At 36.2% G+C, this 24,649-nt stretch overlaps 1 protein-coding gene across 3 annotated transcripts in view; it reads right to left on the bottom strand.

Annotated features, from left to right (window-relative positions):
* DACH2 (dachshund family transcription factor 2) overlaps positions 1–24,649 on the bottom strand; it is a 697,738-nt gene that overhangs the window by 153,360 nt on the left and 519,729 nt on the right. For all 3 annotated transcript variants that reach the window (XM_042241740.2, XM_060407431.1, XM_060407432.1), the window contains one exon: positions 15,329–15,487. In XM_042241740.2, the coding sequence (XP_042097674.1) occupies positions 15,329–15,487 (159 nt within the window). The remainder of the gene's footprint in view (positions 1–15,328; positions 15,488–24,649) is intronic.

Below are 24,649 nucleotides of genomic sequence, written 5' to 3'. Positions count from 1 at the left end.
ACATGCTACAGTCCATGGGGTTGCAAAGAGTCAATCATGACTGAATGACTGAACTGAATTGAAAGTAACTAGAGAAAGAAGAACCAAAAAAAATTGGTTTAAGGAAAGAAATCATAACAATCAGAGCAGAGATAAGTGAAATAGAGATGAAGAAAACAAAAGCAAAGATCAATGAAACTAAAAGGTAGTTCTTTGAGAAACACAATTCATAAACCTTAGTCAAACTCATCGAGAAAAAAGAGAAAAGGACTCAAATCAAAATTAGAAATGAAAAAAGAGAAATTACAACTGACATCACAGATACACAAATGATCATAAGAGACAACAAGCAACTAGGACTTCCCTGGTAGTCCAGTGGTTAAAAATCTGCCTGCCAATGCAGGGGCCACAGGTTCAATACCTGCTTTTGGAAGATTCCACATGCATCGGGGCAGCTAGTGCACCACAACTACCGAGGCCAAGCTCTAGGAACCAAACTCCTCAACTGCTGAGTCCAAGAGAGACAACTGCTGAAGCTCACATGTCCTAGAGCCTGTGCTCCACAACATGATAAGTGCCTGCAATGAAAAGCCCGAGCAACACAACTTGAGAGTAGCTCCAACTTGCTGCAACTAGGGAAAGCCTGAGCAGTGTACAAAGACCCAGTACAGCCAAAAATTAATAAGCATTTTTTTAAAAAAAGATACAACTACAAGTGACTATATGCCAATAAGATGGAAAACATGGGGAAAATGGACAAATCTTAGAAAATTGCAACCTTCCAAGACTGAACCAGGAAGAAATAGAAACTATGAACAGACCAATCACAAGTAATAAATTTAAAACTATGAGTATAAAAGACTCAACAAACAAATTTCCACAACCAGGACAAGGGGGTTTCAGACACGAATATCAGCATATATTTTGAGAAGAATTTACACATGTCATTCTCAAACTCTTCCCAAAAATGTCAGAGGAAGGAACACTCCAAAGTTATTTCTATGAGGCCACCATCATCTGATATCAAGACTAAAGAAAGATATCACAATAAAAGAAAATCACAAGCCTTTGTCACTGATGAACATAGATGCAAAAATCCTTAACAAAATATTAGCAAACCAAATTCAACAACACATTAAAATGATCCTAAATTATGATCAAATGGGATTTCTCCCAGGGATGCAAAATTCTTCAACATGTACAAATCAATTGATGTGACACACCCTGTCTAATGATAGTGACAAATTGAAGAATAAAAACCATATCATTTAAATAGATGCAGAAAAAGCTATTGACAGATTTCAGCACCCATTTATGATAACAATGATAACAATTCTCCAGAGCATGGACAGAGAGGGAACCTACCTCAATAATAAAGGCCATATATGACCAACCCAGAGAAAACACTAATCTCAATGGTGAAAAACTGAAAGCATTTCCTCCAAGATCAGAAAAAAGACAAATTTAATGAATCTCACCATGATTATTCAACATAGTTTTGTAAGTCCTAGCCATGCCAATAACAGAAGAAAAAGAAATAAAGTAATCTAAATTAGAAAAGAAGTAAAACTGTTACTTTCTGCAGATGAAATAATAACAATACATTTACAATCCTAAAGATGCCACCAGAAAACTCCTAGAGATAATTAATGAATTTACAAAGGTTGCAGGATACAAAATTAATACAATGAAATATCTTGCATTTCCATGCACTAACAATGAATGATCAGAAAGAGAAATTAAGGAAACAATCCCATTCACCACTGCAACAAAAAGAATAAAATACCTAGGAGTAAATCTACCTAAGAAGGCAAAAGACCTACACTCAGAAAACTGTAGTATACTGATGAAAGAAATAACAGATGACGCAAGCAGATGGAGAAATACACCATGTTCTTGGATTGGAAGAATCATTATTGTGAAAATGACTGTACAACGAAAAGCAATCTACATATTCAATGCAATCCTTTTCAAATTACCAATGGCATTTTTTTTTGCAAAATTAGAAACAAAATTACACAATTTGTATGGAAACACAAAAAGCCCAAATAGCTAAAGTAATCTTGAGAAAGAAAAATGGAGTTAGATGTATCAGGCTCCCTGTCTTCAGGCTGCACTACAAAGTACAGTCATCAAGACAGTCTGGCAGTGACACAAGAATAAAAAATATAAATCAATGGAACAGGATAGAAAGCCCACAGATTAACCCACACTACCTACGGTTACCCAATCTAAGACAAAGAAGTCAAGAACATACAATGAAGAAAAGACAATCTCTTCAATAAGTGGTGCTTATTGTGGAAAACTGAAGAGCTGTATGTTAAAACATGAAATTAGAACACTCACTGACACTATACACAAGAAATAAACTCAAAATGGATTCAAAACCTAAATATAAGTCAAGACTCTATAAACTCATAGAGGAAAACATAAGCAGAACAGACTTTCACATAAATCACAGAAACATCTTTTTTGACCCATCTCCTAGAATAATGAAAATAAAAACAAAACTAAACAAATGGAACCTTATTGAACTTAAAAGCTTTTGCACAGAAAAGGAAACCATAAACAAGGTGAAAATAAACTGTCAAATGGAGAGAATATTTGCAAATGAAGCAACTCACAAGGGATTAATCTCCAATATATAAAATCAGCTTATACAGCTTAATATTAAGAAAACAAACAACCCAATCAAAAACTAGGCAGAAGACCTAGAAAGATATTTTTCCAAAGAAGACATACAGATGGCCAAGAAACACATGAGTAGATGCTCAACATAATTATTAGAGAAAGAAATACAAATCAAAACCACAATGAGGGTGGTCCTGTGGTTAAGACACTTTAATTCAACTACAGGGTCATGGACTCAATCTCTAATCATGGAGCTAAGATCCCATATGCCACACAGCACGGCCAACAACAACAACAAACCCAAAAGAATAAAATGAGGTATTACCACAAACACATCAGAATGGCCATCACCAAAAAATCTACAAATAATAAGTCTTGGAGAGGATGTGGAGAAAAGGGAGCCCTCTTGTACAGTTGGTGTGAATGCAAATTCAGACAGTCACTATGAATAACTGTATGGAAGTCCCTTTAAAACCTAAAAATAAAACTACCATACTACCCAGCAACACCACTCCTGAGCATATACCCAGAGGAAATGACAATTCAAAAAGATACATGTGCCGCAATGTTCATTACAGCAATATTTACAATGGCCAGGACATTGAAGCAACCTAAATTTACATCAACAAAGGAATAGATTAAAAAAAAATATAGGACATATATGCAGTGGAATATTCACTTCATTTCAGTTTAGTTCAGTTGCTCAGTCATGTCCAACTATTTCCGACCCCATGAATTGCAGCACGCCAGGCCTCCCTGTCCATCACCATCTCCTGGAGTTCACTCAGACTCACGTCCATCGAGTCAGTGATGCCATCCAGCCATCTCATCCTCTGTTGTCCCCTTCTCTTCCTGCCCCCAATCCCTCCCAGCATCAGAGTCTTTTCCAATGAGTCAACTCTTCGTATCAGGTGGCCAAAGTATTGGAGTTTCAGCTTTGACATCATTCCTTTCAAAGAACACCCAGGACTGATCTCCTTTAGAATGGATTGGTTGGATCTCCTTACAGTCCAAGGGACTCTCAAGAGTCTTCTGCAACACCACAGTTCAAAAGCATCAATTCTTTGGTGCTCAGCTTTCTTCATAGTCCAACTCTCACATCCATACATGACTACCGGAAAAACAATAGTCTTGACTACACAGACCTTTGTTGGCAAAATAATGTCTCTGCTTTTGAGTATGCTATCTAAGTTGGTCATAACTTTGCAACCAGTCTGTTGTTCCATGTCCAATTCTATCTGTTGCTTCCTGACCTGCATATAGGTTTCTCAAGAGGCAGGTCAGGTGGTCTGTATTCCCATCTCTTTCAGAATTTTCACAGTTTATTGTGATGCACACCATCAAAAGCTATTACTCAGCATCAAAAGTAATTAAACTGTGTAATTTGCAGAGGCATGAACGGACCTAGAGACCATCCGACAGAGTGAAGTAAGTCAGAAAGAGAAACACTATTTTATATTCAGGCACATATGTGGGATCTAGAGAAATGGTATAGATGATCTTATTTTCAAAGCAGAAATAGAGATGCAAAGAGCAAATGTATGGATGCCAAGAGAGAAGTGGGGGTGGTGGGATGAATTAGAAGATTGAAATTGACATATATATTGTTGTTTAGGCACTGTCATGTCTGAATCTTTGTGACCCCATGGACTGAAGCACACCAGGCTTGCCTGCCCATCACCATCTCCCAGAGCTTGCTCAAACTCATGTCCATTGAGTCGGTGATGCCATCCCTTTCTTCTCCTGCCTTCGATCTTTCCCAGGATCAGAGTCTATTCTGAGTCTGCTCTTCACATCAGGTGGCCAGACAATGGAGTTCCAGCTTCAGCATTAGTCTTTCCAATGACTATTCAGGACTGATTGCTTTAGGATTGACTGGTTTGATCTCCTTGCAGTCCAAGGGACTTTCAAGAGTCTTTTCCAACACCACAGTTCAAAAGCATCAATTCTTCACTGCTCAGCCTTATTTATGGTCCAGCTCTCACATCCATACATGACTACTGGAAAAACAATAGCTTTGACTAGACAGACATTTCTCAGCAAAGTAATATCAATGTTTTTTAAAACATTACCTACTTTTGTATAACTTTTCTTCCAAGGAGCAAGCATCTTTTAATTTCATGGCTCAGTCACCATCTGCAGTGATATTGGAGACCAAGGAAAAAAAACAGTCTGTCACTTTTTTTCATTGTTTCTGCAACTATTTGCCATGAAGTGATGGAACCAGATGCCATGGATTCCTTTTTAAATGTTCAGTTTTAAGCCATTTTTCACTCTCCTTTTCCAGCTTCAACAAGAGTCTCTTTACTTCCTCTTTGCTTTCTGCCATAAGGGTTGTGTCATGAGCATATCTGAGGTTATTGATACTTCTGCTGGCAATCTTGATTCCAACCTGTGCTTCATCCAATCCAGCATTTCGCATGATGTACTCTGCATATAAGTTATAAACAGGGTGACAATATACAACCTTGATGTATTCCTTTCCCAATTTGGAACCAGTTCATTGTTCCATGTCCAATTCTAACTGTTTCTTCTTGACCTGCATACAGGTTTCTAAGGAGGCAGGAAAGGTGGTATGTTTTTCACATTTCTTTAATAATAATTTCCCAGTTTGTTGTGATACATGCAGTCAAAGGCTTTAGCATTGTCAATGAAGCAGAAGTAGATGTTTTTTTTCTGGAATTATTTTGCTTTATCTAGTATCCAGTGGATGCTGGCAATTTGATCTTTGGTTCTTCTGCCTTTTTTAAATCCAGCTTGAACATCTGGGAGTTCTTAGTTCACGGACTGTTGAAGCCTGGCTTGGAGAATTTTGGGCATTACTTTGCTAGCGTGTAAATTGAGTGCAATTGTGTGGTAGTTTGAAGATTCTTTGGCATTGCCTTTCTTTGGTATTGGAATGAAAACTGACCTTTGCCAGTCCTGTGGCCACTGTTGAATTTTCCAAATTTGCTGGGATGTTGAGTATGGCACTTTAACAGCATGATCTTTTAGGATTTTAAATAGCTCAGGTGGAATTCCATCACCTCCACTAGCTTTGATTCTAGTGATGCTTCCTAAGGCCCACTTGATTTCACACTCCAGGATGTCTGGCTATAGGTGAACGATCACACCATCATCGTTATCTGGATTGTGAATATGTTTTTTGTATATTTCTTCTGTGTATTCTTGCCATCTCTTATTAATACCTTCTAGGTCTGTTATGTTCACACCAGTTCTGTCCTTTATTGTGCCATCTTTGCATGAAATATTCCCTTGGTATCTCTAATTTTCTTGAAGAGATCTCTAGTCTTTCCCATTCTATTTTATCCTCTATTTCTTTGCATTGATCACCGAGGAAGGCTTTCTTATGTCTCTTTGATATTCATTGGAACTCTGCATTCAGATGTCTATAGAAAGTGAAAGTGAAGTAGCTAGTCGTATCTGACTCTTTGCGACCCCATGAACTGCAGCCTACCAAGGTCCTCTGTCCTTGGGATTTTCCAGGCAAGAATACTGGAGCGGGTTGCCATTTCCTTCTCCAGGGTACCTTCCCAACCCAGGGATCGAACTTCAGGTCTCCCACATTGCGGTCAGACGCTTTACCATCTGAGCCACCAGGGAAGCCCTTCAGATGTCTATACCTTTCCTCTTTTCCTTTTATTTTTGCCTCTCTTCTTTTCTCAGCTATTTGCATGACGTCCTCAGACAACTGCTTTGCCTTTTTGCATTTTTTTTTTCTTGAGGATGGTCTTGATCACCACTTCCTGTACAATATTATGAACCTCCATCCATAGTTCTTCAGGCATTCTGTCTATCAGATCTAATCCCTTGAATCTATTTGTCAGTTCCACTGAATAATCATTAGGGATTTGATTTAGGTCCTACCTGAATGGTCTAGTGGTTTTCCTTACTTTCTTCAATTTAATTTTACAATAAAGGAGTTCATGATCTGAGCCACAGTCAGCTCCTGGTCTTATTTTTGCTGACTATATAGAGCTTCTCACATCTTTGGCTACAAAGATTATAATCAATCTGATTTTGGTACTGACCATCTGGTGATGTCCATGTGTAGGGTCATCTCTTATGTTATTGGAAGATGATATATTAAAATAGATCACTGATGAGAACATACTTTATAGAACAGGAAACTATACTTGGTGTTCTGTGGAGACCTAAATTGGAGGGAAATCTGAAATAGAGGGCATCTGTGTATATGGCTTTTTCACTTCGCTGTATAGCAGAAACTGATACAGCACTGTATAGCAACTATACTTCAATTAAAAAAAAAAATAAAGTTTGTGTTCAGTTGCTAAGTCCTGTCTGTCCCTTTTGTGACCCCATGGACTGCATTATGCCAGGCTTCCCTGTCCTACACTATCTCCCTGAGTTTGTTCAAACTCATGTCCATTGATTTGGCGATGCTATCCAACCATCTCATTCTCTGTCTTCCTCTTCTCTTCTTGCCATCAGTCTTTCACAGCATCAGGGTCTTTTCCAATGAGTCAGCTTTTCTCATCAGGTGGACAAAGTATTGGGAGCTTCAGCTTCAGTATCAGTCCTTCTGATGAATATGCAGGGTTGATTTCCTTTAGGATTGACTAGTTTGATCTTCTTGCTGTCCAAGGAACTCTCAAGTGTCCTCTCTAGTACTACAGTTCAAAAGCATCAATGTTCTGTGCTCAGCTTTTTTATGCTCTAACTCACATCTCTACATGACTACTGGAAGAACCATAGCTTTAACTAGACAGACTTTTGTCACTGAAGTGATGTCTCTGCTTTTCAATATGTTGTCTAGGTGTGTCATAGTTTTTATTCCAAAGAGAAGCATATTTTAATTTCATGGCTACAGTCACAGTCTGCAGTGATTTTGCAGCCCAAGAAAATAAAATCTGTCACTGTTTCCACTTTTTCCCTATCAATTTGCCATGGATTGATGGAACCAGATGCATGATCTTAGTTTTCTGAATGTTGGGTTTTAAGCCAGCTTTTTCACTCCTTTTTTACACTCATTAAGAGGCTCTTTAGTTCCTCTTTGCCTTCTACCATTAGAGTGGTATCATCTTCATATCTGAGGTTGTTACTATTTCTCCTGGTAATCTTGATCCCAGTTTGTGCTTCATCCAACCTGGTATAAAACAAGTAATTCTTCTGTTCATTCCCATATGCATAAATAGAGATTTTCCCCTTCATGTTCCTTCAAGATTTTTCTTTTTAATTTTCCATTTTGAATATAATGTTCATACCTGTAGATTTAAAATATTTCTCCTTCATAGTGCTTTGTGAGCTTTTTGAATTTGTAGTTTGGTATCTCTCATTAATTTACAAAACTTTTCAATCATTGTTATTTCTTTCTTTTTAATATTTATTTATTTTAATTGGAGGCTATTTATTTTACAATATTGTATTGATTTTGCAATACATCAGCATGAATCCACCACGGGTGTACACGTGTTCCCCATCCTGAAGCCCCCTCCCACCTCCCACCTCATACCATCTCTCTGGGTCATCCCAGTATACCAGCCCTGAGCATCCTGTATCATGCATTTAACCTGGACTGGTGATTTGTTTCACATACATGTTTCATGTTTCACATACATGTTTCACATACATGTTTCAATGCCATTCTCCCAAATCATCCCACCCTCGCCCTTTCCCACAGAGTCCAAAAGACTGTTCTATATATCTGTGTCTCTTTGGCTGTCTTGCATACAGTGTTATCGTTACCATCTTTCTAAATTCCATATATGTGCATTAGTATACTGTATTGGTGTTTTTCTTTCTGGCTTATTTCACTCTGTATAATAGGCTCCAGTTTCATCCACCTCATTAGAAGTGATTCAAATGTATTTTTTTTTAAGGCTGAGAAATACTACATTGTGTATATGTACCACAGCTTTTTTATCCATTCATCTGCTGATGGACATCTAGGTTGTTTCCATGTCAACTGCAATGAACATTGGGGTACAAGTGTCTCTTTCAATTCTGGTTTCCTCAGTGTGTATGCCCAGCAGTAGGATTGCTGGGTTATATGGCAGTTCTATTTACAGTTTTCTAAGGAATCTTCACACTGTTCTCCATAGTGGCTGTACTAGTTTGCATTCCCACCAACAGTGTAAGAGTGTTCCCTTTTCTCCACACCCTCTCCAGCATTTATTGCTTGTAGGCTTTTGGATAGCAGCCACTCTGACTGGAGTGAAATGGTACCTCATTGTGGTTTTGATTTGCATTTCTCTGATAATGAATGATGTTGAGCATCTTTTCCTGTGTTTGTTAGTCATCTGTATGTCTTCTTTGGAGAAATGTCCATTTAGTTCTTTGGCCAATTTTGTGATTGGGTCTTTTATTTTTCTGGAATTGAGCTGCAGGAGTTGCTTGTATATTTTTGAGATTAGTTCTTTGTCAGTTGCTTCGTTTGCTATAACTTTCTCCCATTCTGAAGGTTGTCTTTTCACCTTGCTTATAGTTTCCTTTGTTGTGCAGAAGCTTTTCATTTTAATTAGGTCCCATTTGATTATTTTTGCTTTTCTTTCCAATATTCTGGGAGGTGGGTCATAGAGGATCCTGCTGTGATTTATGTCAGAGAGTGTCTTGCCTATGTTCTCCTCTACGAGTGTATAGTTTCTGGTCTTACATTTAGATCCTTAATCGATTTTGAGTTTATTTTTGTGAATGGTGTTAAAAAGTGTTCTAGATTCATTCTTTTAAAAGTGGTTGATCAGTTTTCCCAGCACCACTTGTTAAAGAGATTGTCTCTTCTTCACTGTATATTCTTGCCTCCTTTGTCAAAGATAAGCTGTCCATAGGTGCATGGATTTATCTCTGGCCTTTCTATTTTGTTCCATTGATCTATATTTCTGTCTTTGTGCCTGTACCATACTGTCTTGATGCCTGTGGCTTTGTAGTAGAGCCTGAAGTCAGGCAGGTTGATTTCTCCAGTTCCATTTTTCTTTCTCAAGATTGCTTTGGCTATTTGAAGTTTTTTATATTTCTATACAAATTGTGAAATTATTTGTTCTAGCTCTGTGAAAAATACCGCTGGTAGCTTGATAGGGATTGCATTGCATTTTATTGGCATATAGTTGCTGATAGTAGTCTTTTATGATCCTTTGTATTTCTGTGTTGTCTGTTGTGATCTCTCCATTTGCATTTCTAATTTTATTGATTTGATTCTTCTCCCTTTGTTTCTTGATGTGTCTGGCTAATGGTTTGTCAATTTTATTTATCTTCTCAAAGAACCAGCTTTTGGCTTTGCTGATTTTTCTATGGTCTCTTTTGTTTCTTTTGCATTTATTTCTGCTCTAATTTTTAAGATATTTTTCTTTCTACTAACCCTGGGGTTCTTCATTTCTGCCTTTTCTAGCTGCTTTAGGTGTAGAGTTAGGTTATTTATTTGGCTTTTTTCTTGAGGTATTCCTGTATTGCTATGAACTTTCCCCTTAACACTGCTTTTACAGTGTCCCACAGATTTTGGGTTGATGTGTTTTCATTTTCATTCATTTCTATGCATATTTTGATTTCTTTTCTGATTTCTTCTGTGATTTGTTGGTTACTCAGCAGCGTGTTGTTCAGCTTCCATATGTTGGAATTTTAAATAGTTTCTCTCCTGTAATTGAGATCTAATCTTACTGCATTGTGGTCAGAAAAGATGTTTGGAATGATTTCAATTTTTTTGAATTTACCAAGGCTAGAGTTATAGCCCAGGATGTGATCTATCCTGGGGAATGTTCTGTGTGCACTTGAGAAAAAGGTAAAATTCATTATTTTGGGGTGAAATGTCCTATAGATATCAATTAGGTCTAACTGGTCTATTGTATCATTTAAAGTTTGTGTTTCCTTGTTAATTTTCTGTTTAGTTGATCTCTCCATAGGTGTGACTGGCGTATTAAACTTTCCCACTTATTGTGTTATTGTTAATTTCCCCTTTCATACTTGTTAGCATTTGCCTTACATATTATGGTGCTCCTATGTTGGGTGCATATATATTTATAATTGTTATATCTTTTTCTTTGATTGATCCTTTGATCATTATGTACTGTCCTTCTTTGTCTCTTTTCACAGGCTTTATTTTAAGGTTGATTTCATCTGATATGAGTGTTGCTACTCCTGCTTTCTTTTGGTCTCTATTTGCATAGAATATCTTTTTCCAGCCCTTCACTTTCAGTCTGAATGTGTCCCTTGTTTTGAGGTGGGTCTCTTGTAGACAACATATATAGCAGTCTTGTTTTTGTATCCATTCAGCCAGTCTTTGTCTTTTGGTTGGGGCATTCAACCACTTTACATTTAAGGTAATTATTGATAAGCATGATCCCATTGCCATTTACTTCATTGTTTTGGGTTTGAGTTTATACTCCCTTTTTGCGTTTCCTGTCTAAGGAACATCCTTTAGCATTTGTTGGAGAGCTTGTTTGGTGGTGCTGAATTCTATCAACCTTTCTTGTATGTAAAGCTTTTCATTTCTCTTTTGTATTTGAATGAGATCCTTGCTGGGTACAGTAATCTGGGCTGTAGTTTATTTTTTTTCATCACTTTAAGTATGTTCTGCCATTCCCTGCTGGCCTGAAGAGTTTCTATTGAAAGATCAGCTGTTATCCTTATGAGAATCCCCTTGTGTGTTATTTGTTGCTTTTCCCTTGCAGCTCTTAATATTTGATTTTTTGTGTGTGTTTGATCTTTGTTAATTTGATTAACATGTCTTGGGGTGTTTTGCCCTGGGTTTATCCTGTTTGGGACATTCTGGGTTTCTTGGACTTGGGTGATTATTTCCTTCCCCATTTTAGGGAAGTTTTCAACTATTATCTCCTCAAGGATTTTCTCATGGTCTTTCTGTCTTCTTCTGGGACTCCTATGATTTGCATGCTGGGACGTTTCACATTGTCCCAGAGGTCTCTGAGATTGTCCTCATTTATTTGAATTTGTTTTTCTTTTTTCCTCTCTGATTCATTTGTTTCTACCATTCTACCTTCTACCCCACTAATCCTATCTTCTGCCTCCATTATTCTACTATTTTTTCCCTTCCAGAGTGTTTTTGATATCACTTATTGCATTATTCATTATATATTGACTCTTTTATTTCTTCTAGGTCCTTGTTAAACCTTTTTTGCATCTTCTCAATCCTTGTCTCCAGGCTATTTATCTGTGATTCCATTTTGTTTTCAAGATTTTAGATCCTTTTCACTATCATTATTTGGAATTCTTTCTCAGGTAGATTCCCTATTTCTTCCTCGTTTGTTTGGTTTGTTGGGCATTTCTCCTGTTCCTTTACCTGCTGGGCATTCCTCTGTCTCTTCATCTTGGTTATATTGCTGTGTTTGGGTGACCTTTCTGTATTCTGGCAGTTTGTGGAGTTCTCTTTATTGTGGAGTTTCCTCACTGTGGGTGGGTTTGTACCAGTGGCTTGCCAAGGTTTCCTGGTTAGGGAAGCTTGTGTCGGTGTTCTGGTGGGTGGAGCTGGATTTCTTCTCTCTGGAGTGCAATGAAGTGTCCAGTAATGAGTTATGAGATGTCAGTGGGTGTGGAGTGACTTTGGGCAGCCTGTATATTGAAGCTCAGCGCTGTGTTTCTGTGTTGCTGGAGAATTTACATGGTATGTCTTGCTCTGGAACTTTTTGGCCCTTGGGTGGTGCTTTGTTTCAGTGTAGGTATGGAGGCGTTTGATGAACTCCTGTTGACTAATGTTCCCTGGAGTCAGGAGTTCTCTGGTGTTCTCAGGATTTTGACTTAAGCCTCCTACTTCTGGTTTTCAGTCTTATTTTTACAGTAGCCTCAAGACTTCTTCATCTATACAGCACCATTGATAAAGCATCTTCTTTCAAAGACAATGGGCTGCTTTTCCAGGTGCCTGATGTTTTCTGCCAGCATTCAGAAGTTGCTTTGTGGAATTTACTCAGCGTTCAAATATTCTTTTGATGAATTTGTGGAGGAGAAAGTGGTCTCCCTGTCCTATTCCTCCACCATCTTAGGACCGCCTCTCCAATCATTGTTATTTCAAATATTTCTTTTGTTCCATTCCAGTCTTATCCTTCTTGTATCTCCATTACATATGTACTACACCTTTTGTAATTGCCACACAGTTCTTGGCTATTCTGTTGTATTGTTTCTGCATTCATTTCTGTTTTTCTTTTTCAGTTAGAAAAATTTCTGTTGACATATCTCCAAGTTTCCTAATCCTTGCTTTGACCCTGGCCAGTCTACCTATGCCCATCTTAAGCATTCTTCATTTTGTTGGAGTGCTTTTAATTTTCAGTATTTCCTTTTAATAGTTGAATTCTCCCTTTCTCTGATTAAAATTTCCATGAATAATTTTGATTTCCACTTTTTCTATTCTCTTAGTATACTGTGCTAAGTTACTTCAGTCGTGTACAACTCTTTGCAAACCTATGGACTGTAGCCTGCCAGGGTCCTCTACCCATGAGATTCTCCAGGCAAGAATACTGGAGTGAGTTGCTATACCCTTTTCCAGGGCATCTTCCTGATTCAGAGATTGAATCCATGTCTCATGTCTCCTGCATTGGCAGGCGGGTTCTTTACCACTAGTGCTCCCTGGGAAAGCCATATTAGTCATAATTATATAAAATTCCTAATCTGATAATTCAAAATATCGACTATATCTAATTCTGGTTCTGTTGTTTGCTTTATATATTCATACTATGTTTTTCCAGCCATTTATGTCTTGCACATCTTGTTTAAAGCTAGAAAATGTATATTGTGTGTATTAGGAAGTGACATAATCATTTAGTGGGAAATTTTATGTTTTCTGGCAATGAGTTAGGATGTTTGGTGTAGCTGTCATATTAGTAACTGTATTTTCCTATCTTCCTTGTTGTCTTTGTTTTTTCCCTTGAGATTCCATATTAAATAGAGTCTGAGGCTTTCTGTTCCTTCAATAGTTACCTCCTGGTATTATGTAGAGCCCCAGTGTGATATTAGTACAATGTGTAGAGAGATGCAGCAGTCTATAATTTTATGATTAAGTCTCAGTCTCCTATTGAGACTGAGTGTCCTTGGGTTATGACTTTCACAAGTGCTTTTCAGCTTCCCCCCTCCTGTTAGGTTGGCCAAGAAGGCTAGATGGGACTATAGGTGACAATTTCTCCTTTTTAAATATAAATTTATTTATTTTAATTGGAGGCTAATTACTTTACAATATTGTAGTGGTTTTGCCATACATTGACATGAATCCGCCATAGGTGTACATGTGTTCCCCATCATGAACTCCCCTATTTCTAATTCTCTACGTGAGAACTAAAGGGGCTGGAATTTTATAACCCTGTTCCCTCATATTAACAGCTACAGGATACTGGAGTTTAGTGTATCCCTTCCTCCAGGTCATGCTGTGGTAAAACCAAATAGCTTAAGCTCTGGGAAAATAGTTTCCTTTGAGGATGGGCCTCTCTGTTAAGGAGAATAGAATATTCTGGACATATTTTGAAATGGTTACTTTTCTTTCCCTTTTCCAGAACATGAGGACAGTTTTCTCAGATTTATATCTGAGAACCTCATGGGGCTTCTGGAAGTAAAATTCATGAAAATGTAGAGGATCCTTTAAGAATGGCCTCCTAGGAATCTGAATCTTCAGAACTGACTCAATTACTCTTAAATGCTTCTATCAGTCTCCAGCTATGGCTTCGTTTCCCAATAAGCTGTGATTCTCTGTATCTGCCTATCTATTTAGTTTGGGAGATAGCTGTGTCCTACGTACTCAACCTTTGATGAATTTAAAAGAGTTGTTGATTTTCAGATTGTTTCACATTTTTTTCTTGTTGTGTGAACAAAAATGACATTTTATAAGCTCTTTACATGTCAAACAAGAATTCAGAAGTCTTCTAGGTTCCTCTTTGTTTATGACATGCCTACCTCTAAATCAGCTGTTTTTTACTTCTCGTAACATAAAATTTACAACTTTTCGGGCATTCATTTTATTTGCTTTTGCTTAACATTACATTTTTATAAGATATTTAACTGTTTAGATTATAATATCCTTAAAGCATGACACTATAACTTATTTTATATCATTAATAATTGATGAATTTCATTACAATTTAGATTATGTTAAAGTTTCTCAGAATTCCTGTTTTCTTCATTCTAGTGAGAGACGGAAAGTCTTAGAGAGAGGAATAATGAAACTTTTCTGTTATATTTCTTGTCTGTAGGAAAAGTAAGAGTTTGTCCAAGTAATGTATATAAGGCCTGCTTTCCTATAGAAAGATTTCTGAGTCTTTGAAGTTTCTAAAAACATCTCTAAACGTGAATTTCTATAATTCAGCTGTAGTTTGACTACTGAATAATAAGTACTTACTATATGCAAGTCACTGCTAAACAGTTTTTCGTTTATTATTTTTAGCCCTCTCAATAGCCTTAATGATTGGGTATATTTGTATTCCTATTTTACAGTTGTGGAAACCGAAACTTGAAAAAGTTATCTAACTTCTCCAAACCAAACAGTGATACAGGATTCAAAAGATGTAGAATTCAAATCCAAGTTTATGTGACTATAGCCAGAATTCTTAATTACTCTGTTACATATCCTCCTATGTACCTCTACTCTGCTACATGGCCACTCAATCTATTTCTGCTCTAAAAACCTCACCCTGTCAAATGAATCCCTCTCTATATACCTCCTAACTTCAAATTGTTAAATCTTATTGAAGAGAAATAAATTATCCCTGATATCCCAAGTTGTCCAGTGGATCTTGGGTGGTATTTTTCTTACCAAATTCTGGGAGGACAGTATACATACTATTGGTCAGCAGGTGGTTCTGCTGCAGTGGATTGAGGGTAGGAGTACCCCCAAGGCCTGGCTGGCTAGCCAGGGATGCATGAGCAATTCCATGTTGGGGTCCAGGAGCAACAAGAGGAGACTGCATCTTATCCTTATCCCAGGAGGATTCACTTCCACCTGAAAAACATTCATATAAACAGATTGCAAGTTGACAACTTTCTAAGAGAAAGATTTATAAACTCCCTTTGTAAGGTTGTAATTATTTTATTTTATTTTATTTTATTTTTTACTATTAGATGCATATCTTTTTTATTTATTTATTTTTTTATTTATTGTCTTTTAGTTTTTAAATTTTAAAATCTTTAATTCTTACATGCGTTCCCAAACATGAACCCCCTCCCACCTCCCTCCCCATAACATCTCTCTGGGTCATCCCCATGCACCAGCCCCAAGCATGCTGCATCCTGAAAGTGACTCATTTTTATCATGGTTTCAAAACTTTCAATAGCCTTGGATTTAAGCTGACTCTGGGAAGACTAAACAACTCTCACTAATAATATAGGTTCATTTGCCTACAGATAGTCTAAACAAGTCTGGAAACATAATGAATAACTTTAGAAAGCATGTATATGTTGAAGACCATTAACTGAACACTACTGCCTCCTCCTGCAACCCTCTAAAATACATGCACTATATCTTAATGACAAGCAGTTGCTATTCACTCAAAAAGAACACATTTAGAAGAGCATGATGACATGCAAAAATATATGGTAAGAATCAAAATGGTCAGTTATTTTGTTCTGAGATACAGCCCTCAAAAAGCTAATCTCTTTATACACAGCAGGCTTTTATGCAAAATAAACTGGATAAAACATAAAACCATGGCTCTCAACTTGAAATTGTGCTTTACTTTGATCATCCACACTATAGAGTGAAGTAAAATATGCATAAATGCAGACTATTATATTATCATAATAAATTATAGTGGCATAGCTATTACATCTGGCACTTAGCATATTATGGGACAGAATCATTGCTTAAAAGCATATAAGAAACAAAAAAAAAATATTTCCAGGGTGTCCTTTTAAGAGGAATACTTTAAACAGACTGGTCAGGGATTGAATTACAGTAGCAGTAGCAGACAATCTGGCTTTAGAAAACAAGGTGGTTGTGTAGGCAGCCCTATTGATTCAGTTGATGTGTTTCATTACTTGAGAGATCCGTGCTTCTGTCCCTATTCCCATACTGGAATTGTGACATTAGGATCTCTACTTGGCTGACTCTGTCCCATCTCTGCCCAAAACATATATCCTGTTGTGTGGAAAAATTTAGGTCTGAAAATCTTACACCTACTGGTCTAAGAAAAAAATTAAAAAGAAATTAAGGTGCTCACATCCCTAACATTAAACATTGTAACTTTTTCACTTCTTTGAGTTCCCTCAAACATCTCCGCCATTTTGCTTCAGGTATTATATTTAAAAAGTATAATGGCTATATAGTAGTCTACTGAGTTAATGTAATATAATTTATTAAAAATTGGGTTTTGTTTTAAATTTGTCACTATTATAATAAGAGCATTCGTTTGAATATTTTCTTAGACTCAAACAACTCCTTAGAGTGGGATTTCTGGGTCAAAGGAAATGAATATTTTTTTTCATTTATAAGGTATTTATTTATTTTATACTTCTGCTTTCTAGCATCACATTTGTAAAAATCAGCTTTTAGTATTGCAAACTTTTTAGGGAAATGTTTTCAAGGCAAATTGGAGTTCCCCCTGAAGATTCTAAATATATTTAAGCAAACTGCTAAAACTCTGAGAGGTTTTTGTTCGTTTGCTTTTGTTTTGTTTTTTCAACTATTCTACCTATCCATCTACTCTTTCCCCAGATCTGGGATTCAATTGCTTTTGCAGGACTCTTTCAAGCCCTCTTGAGTCCAGAGTCTAATTTTAATCCAAAAGTGGGAGTCTTGGCTAACCTCCAACTAGGTAAGTTCCAGAGAAGGAAATACCAGATTCTCCATCAGCATATGTAAAGGCTGAGGGGTACCTGGCCATGATTATAAAGACAAAGTTATTCCAATCAAATGGGGAAGATATAAGTAGCTAATTGTTCAGTTTCTGATTTATGTGTGTACATGTGTTACCCATCCTGAACCCCCCTCCCTGCTCCCTCCCCATCCCATCCCTCAGGGTCCTCCCAGTGCACCAACCCTGAGCACCCTGTCTCATGCATCGAACCTGGACTGGCGATCTGTTTCACATATGGTAATATACATGTTTCAATGCTATTTTCTCAAATCATCCCACTCTCATCTTCTCCCACAGAGTCCAAAAGTCTTTACATCTGTGTCTCTTGTGCTGTCTCGCATATAGGGTCATTATTACCATCTTTCTAAATTCTATATATATGCATTAATATAGCAGTGAGATATTTCATGGTTGGTGCATTGAGATAATTTAGCATTCACAAATTTGAAATTCCAATTAAAATCAATATGATATTGTTATGCTGTAATGAACAGAAATGGTGGAGGGGAATGAGGACATTATCTTAATAAATGATGAAAGTAACCACATTGCAACACTGAGATTCTTTATAGTAACATTGGGCCAACAAACATGATTAATACCAGAAAATGCAAAATTTTGAAAGATCAATTGCTGAGCAAAAAACAGAACCACTTCATCATTTTAGTACTATGTCCAAAATATGAATTACCTCACCATTACAGAACTGTAATTTGTAAAATGACGAACAATACATTGACAAAGAGAGATACATTTTGAAGATACTAATATTATACCTTTGATATTAACATGATATTGTACCATCACAACAGCAACAGCATATAGCAATACTAGTGCTGAGACTGTCAATATTTATTCTATAAAGTGAAAATCCTTTAGTCAATTTTCAATAACAAATGTACATTAGGTATTAGTTTAATATTTTATATATTATATATTCCAAATAACTTGAATATAAATTATTTTTAAACTGCATTAAAAGATTCCAGGTGTTATAGTGTCTGCTTTGATGAGAGCTTTAGATGAACTTTTCCTAACAACTCTCAACTTTTTAACTACTGTGTTAAAAATAATACAAGGAGGCTGGTTACCAGGTATGTCCATCTTTGCCAAGTATAAATATATGAAATTATCTTGCATTCTTAAGGTAACTATATATAAAGCAAGTGAAACCAGAGTATGGGACATCCTTGATGCTTGCATAAGAAGCTCTGGACACATTTTTGACCTAAAACACTTACCATTTTAAAGTCTATACAAATTGACTTATGAATCAGTATTGAGGCTTTGGTAGCCTGAAACTTTATATTTACTTAGGCCTTTGTGCCAATCTGTAATAACATCCACTGAACTTAAAGTTAACAAAATCTTTCTACCAATCTAATCTAGAGTAAGCCTTTTTTGTTACTACTATGTGACGGGCTTGGATATTCATCTTCTTTTTTCTATCTATCTAATATATACACATATGCATATATATATATATGTGTGTGTGTATGTGCATATATATATATATGTTTGCTAAGGCTGCCAAAAGAAAATATATACTATAGACTGAATGTTTGTGACCCCTCAAAATTCATATATTAAATACGTATTCCTGATGTGATGGTATTTCAGGATGGGTCCTTTAGGAGGTGATGAGGTCTTGAATGGGATAAGTGTCTTTATAAAGGAAATCTCAAAGAATTTCTGAGCCTCCTTATACGATGTGAGGACACAGCAAGAATATGGTTCTCCATGAACTAGGAACTGGGTCCTCATCAGATACTAAAAGGGCCATGATATTGATCTTGGTCTTCCAGCCTCCAGAATAGTAAGAAATAAATTCCTGTTGTTTGTAAATCACCAACTCCATGGCATTTCTGTTATAGCAGACCAAATGGACTAAGATACCATAGAGTGCATAGATTAAACAACCAACAACCAAACTTATTTTTATTAGAGTTCTAGAGGCTAGAGGTCCAAAATCAAGATGTCAGTAGATTTGATTTCTCCTGAAGCTTCTCTTCTCCCTGTGTCCCTTACATGGTCTTTCTTCTGTGTGTTCAAATTTCATCTACTTATAAAGATACCATTCAGATTGGATAAGGGGACACTCTAAGAGCTTCATTTTAACATAATCACCATTTTAAAGATGTTATTTCCATATATGGGCACATTCTGAAGCACTGGGTGCCTTCAATATATGAATTTTGGATGCGTACAATTCAAGCAATAACCCTAGAGTATGTACCGTTTACTGACTCAGATATTAGCTTTATGAAGGAATTCCTCTAATAAAGAGAAGAAAAACTGGATAATAATTCAACAAAGCAAGCCTAAGAAACAAAGTACACAGTAGGTTAAGGCAAACAAAGAAGGCTCATCAAAGGTTTCACCTTTACTTCAAGGAACTTTATATTAGGTATAAAACTAATACAACACAGTCCTAAGTAGAGAAAGATAATGTATAAAACACAGAAAATTCTTAAGAAATGAATAAAGGACAAGCTTTCCCATATAATCTAATTATCACTACTTTAGCTTGATGTTTAGAAAAACTAAAACTAGGAAATAAGAAGGACAGGGACTGTTGCTACATTAATACTATACTTAACTAATACGGTCACAATCTTTCCAATGAGAAAGAGAGAACTACATTTTTATAAGGTTCCACTAAGTAGAAAGTTATAATTAATTAGAATCAATGTAAGAATAATTAAGTGATGAACGATGAGGGAATATTATTTTGACAAACCATTTGACAAACTTTCATTGCCAGAGTTAAAAACTCTTAAGTTGCAATTTATTTTTTCCTTCAAGACCCATTGCAAAATGTTAGGGTTCCCAGAGGACTGTTTATTTTTGCTGCTTTTTCTTTGTGGGAGAAGTGGCCAGAAGAAGGAAATTTCTGAATCATGCAGACTTTGTGATAGATACATAACATTTCAGAGATAGACAGATTTTTATATCCATTTACTTAAAAATAATAAATTTGACAAGGAGAATGACTATGAGTAGGGCCCAAGGAAGTATTTTAATTCACCAAAATTTTGCCTAACGTATTCTTTCAACCCTGTTCTTTTGATACACTTAATAACTGAATGCTTTCTGTGGTCAGGTTCATGAAAAGTAATGGAAATAAGTGAATATTTCAAACAAATCAATATAGGCCTACAAGCCAAAACCCCCAACTTATTTCAAATAAGTATAAAAGAAATCCAGCAGTAAGGCCCTAAAGACTGTTACAAAATATCATTCTTAACCTTAACACTCTCATTTTACCAGACTACTGGTCTTCACTTAATGTGCTTTGCTCTTAAGAATGAAAAGAGATAATAAAACATTGACAGAAATCACAGTGAAGAGTCTCAGAATAATTTAGTAATCAGTGATCATTTTCCCCCTTAGAGTGAGTAATTCTCTATAAATGCATAAACTACTACTGTGGGTTTGAGTTTTTAAGACTACTAGATTTAAGTGAGATATCTATAAGGAATTTATACTTAAAAAGGGTCTCCGTCTTCTGACTAACATTGAATGTGTCTTGAAGTTTAAAGGAATAATATAGTAGGAGTTTCTATTATAAATTGGAAAGCAAAAATATAAAAGCTACTTTTTAGAAAATATAAATTAATTATTAATTGTAACAGTTTGCTCTTGCTATTCAGTTGCTCGGACGTGTCCGACTCTGTGACACCATGGATAGCAGCACACCAGGTATCAAAAAATGTAAACATTTATGACAAGCTACCCATACTTTCAGAGTTTTATAGCTACAACAAAACATATAACTCTGATTATTTGCAATATGGATCTAAATTAATCACATTTCCAGTAATCTTGTATATGTAAGGCACAAAGCAAGCAGTCAAATAGGAAGAAAAATCTATGTAGCATATGACCTAGTCAAGCTTGTTTTCTTATTCATAGGATATTTTGTTTAGCTAGAGTCTTAAATGAAAGTACATTGCTTGATGAATCTAAATAGCATGTAGCCTTTAGGATTAAAATAATAAAAGTCACAATTAAACCAGTAAATTGGAAGTGACCTAAAAAATATGGAGTTTTTCCTGAGTAGTAAGGAGTTTGTACTCAACATCAGCATCCCAAACATTGAGAATTACACTGAAGAGATGCGCCCTCAACATGTTTACCTCTAAAATCCAATGAAGTTTACATGCAGAATAACCAAAGGGAAATTGGGAACTGAGAGTCTACTCTTAAAGCACTCACTCACAGTCTGACTTACCTCAGAACTCAGCACAAAAGCAGCAGTTTGAATAGAGCCTAAGCTATATGTGAAGGAGATTCAGTTGCTAATTTAAAACACATGGTGAAAGAATAAGGGTCTGTTGGTACTCTCTTGAGAAGCAGAGACACTGGAGGGTACCATTTTTGCACTCTTACCTGGCTAGTACTGACACTGGCAGGCACCATTTTTGCACTGTTCCTCTTCCATGGTAGCACCAACTGGGATTCTGAGTCACAGCACTCTTCCAATGTCCCACTTAAGCCTGTGGGCATGCCCTGCCTCTGTGCTCTCCCAGTTGCTTATTAAAACAGGTGCCAGCCCTTGCTTATTAAGCTCCAGGCCTACACACTCTGGATGCCTTGCTAAAGCCAGCAGGTGCACCCTGACTCTGTGCTTTTCTGCTGCCTCACTAAAGCTAAAGCCAGCAGACATGCCCAAGCCCTGCACTCTCTCTATGTCTTGGTAAAGCCAGCAGACACACAGAGTCCACACAGGGGATGCTCCTTGCTCACCTGGCTCTTTTGGCCAAGGGGTTTTGTGTTGCCAAGATAGACATGACTTAAACAATTGGAGAGACAGTTCTTGGTGGGGGTACCACCTACAGAACACTTCAGAGCAGACTGACACATCCCCAGTTTTCCTGTGAAAAGATCTATTTACTAACCTAAGTGGTGGGCTTCAGGTTTGCCACATTTCTGGAGGCTAGAGAGGAGCTCTCAGGAAACAGGCTAGGAAATGCCATCTTTTCATTTTTTCCTTGGCCTCACTACAGCTTGGCGGCTCCCAGAAAGGAGTGCACAAGTTTTCACCTGGAACAATTCACCTCAATTTTTGAAACTGACACTCAGGAAACACCTCCAGATAACCTAGTGAGGAGGCAAGCAGGATTTACAACTGGGACTCACAGGAATTTACATATTTGCAGAGTTTAAAAGTTGAAGGCTGAGAATCACTTCCACTCAACCTGAATGTAGGTTCTGACTGAGATTCCTCTCTTTGCAACACTGACAAGTATTGGCACACACTCAATAACCAAGACCTATCAAGAATAAAACAAGCTGCTTAGACAATCACAAGATTTCAGAAGACAACCAAGAGCTAGAGCAAGGTTGAACATCAAGGTTCATAGGTTCATATACTATACAAGTACACTCCTTCAAGATTGGGAGATGTAGCTGTTTCACCTAATACACAAAAACAGAGATTCTAGCAAAATGAGGGAACAGGAATATGCAACAATAAAAGGAAAAGATAAAACATCTAGAAAAAATCCTAAAGAAACAGCCATAAATTACATGATAAGAGTTCAAAGTAATGATCTTAAAGATGCTCACCAAACTCAGGAAAAGAATCCATGAACACAGTGAAAACTTCAACAAAGACAGAAAATAAAAGAAAGCACAAAACAGAAGTTACATAACTAAAGAATACAATAAATAAACTGAAAAAAAATACACAAGAATAGTTCTACAGAAGATTAGATGAAGCAGAAGAAATAATCATTGATCTGGAAGACAGGGCAGTGGAACAGCAAAAAGAAAATATGAAAAATTTAGCTAGACTCACTATTTAATAAAGAGAGTGAGAACTTAAATAAAATCAGAAATTAAAACCCGTGGTGGACTCATGTTGATGTATGGCAAAACCAATACAGTATTGTAAAAGTAAAATAAAGTAAAATAAAATAAATAAATAAATGAAAAAGAAAAAAAAAAGAATTTTTAATTGGCCCCAGAGAAATGTGAATTACATAAAGTACTGCTTTGAACAATTATATGCCAACAAATTGAACCAGCTAAAGAAATTAACAAATTTCTAGAAACATATAGTCATCTAAGACTGAATCAGGAGAAAATAGAAAATCTGAATAGAGTGATTACTAGTTAAGAGGTTGAATCAGTAATCAAGTATTTTTCAACAAACAAAAGTCCAGGACCATACAGCTTTGCTAGTGAATTCTACCAAATGTTCAGAAATTTAATACCTATCCTTCTTATATTATTTTAAAAAACTAAAGAAGAGGAAATGCTTCCATACTCATTTTACTAGGTCAACATTACCCTGATACCAAAGCCAGACAAGGACACCACACACACACACACACACACACACACACACACACGCACATACACACAAAGCCACAAGCCATTAATGATGAGAAGCATAAATGAAAAATCCTTAACAAGATAATAACAAATTAAATTCAAGAATACATTAAAAGGCTCATAAAATAAAATTAAGTGGGTTTTATCACAGAGTTCCAAAGGTGTTTCAGTATTCACAAATCAATCCTTGTGATAAACCACACTGACGAATTGAAGAATAAAAATCATATGATCATCTCAATAGATGCAGAAAAAACATTAGACAAAATTCAACACCCTTTTATGATTAAAAACTCTTAACAAAATGCATATAGAGGGAACGTACTTCAACATAATAAAGGTCATATAAGTCAAGCACACAACTAACATCACACCCAATGTTGAAAAGCTCAGAGGTTTCCCTCTAAAATTAGAACCAAGATAGTTTAACTAAACATAGTAGTAAAAGTCAGCCAGAGCCAATAGTCAAGAAAAAGACATAAAAGACATCAAAGTTAGAAAGGACAAAGTTAAATTACCAATGTCTGCTGATGACATGATTTTATATATAGAAAATTCTGAAGACTCTAAAGAAAAACTGCAAGAATTAATAAAAGAATCAGTAAAGTTTTAGGACACAAAATCAATATATAAACATTAATTTTTTTCAGTTCTATAAGTAACAAATAACTATGAGAAAGAGAAAGCAAGAAAACAATTTCATTTACAAATGCATGAAAAAGAATAATATAGCTGGAAGTAAATTAAACCAAGATCTGTACACTGAAAACTAATACACTGATAAAAGAAATTGAAGAAGACACAAATAAATTATGTGCTCATGGGCTGGAAGAATTCATACTGTTAAAATATCTATATTACTCAAAGAAATCTACAGATTCAATACATTCCCTATCGAAATCAATGACTTTTTAAAAACAGAAATATAACCGAAATATCCTAAAATTTCTATGGAAACACAAAAGACC

Source organism: Ovis aries, chromosome X, assembly GCF_016772045.2.
Source record: "Ovis aries strain OAR_USU_Benz2616 breed Rambouillet chromosome X, ARS-UI_Ramb_v3.0, whole genome shotgun sequence".
Lineage (NCBI taxonomy): Eukaryota > Metazoa > Chordata > Mammalia > Artiodactyla > Bovidae > Ovis > Ovis aries.
The sequence above is the reverse complement of the archived record's forward strand: the minus strand, read 5'-3'. Positions and strand labels throughout refer to the sequence as shown.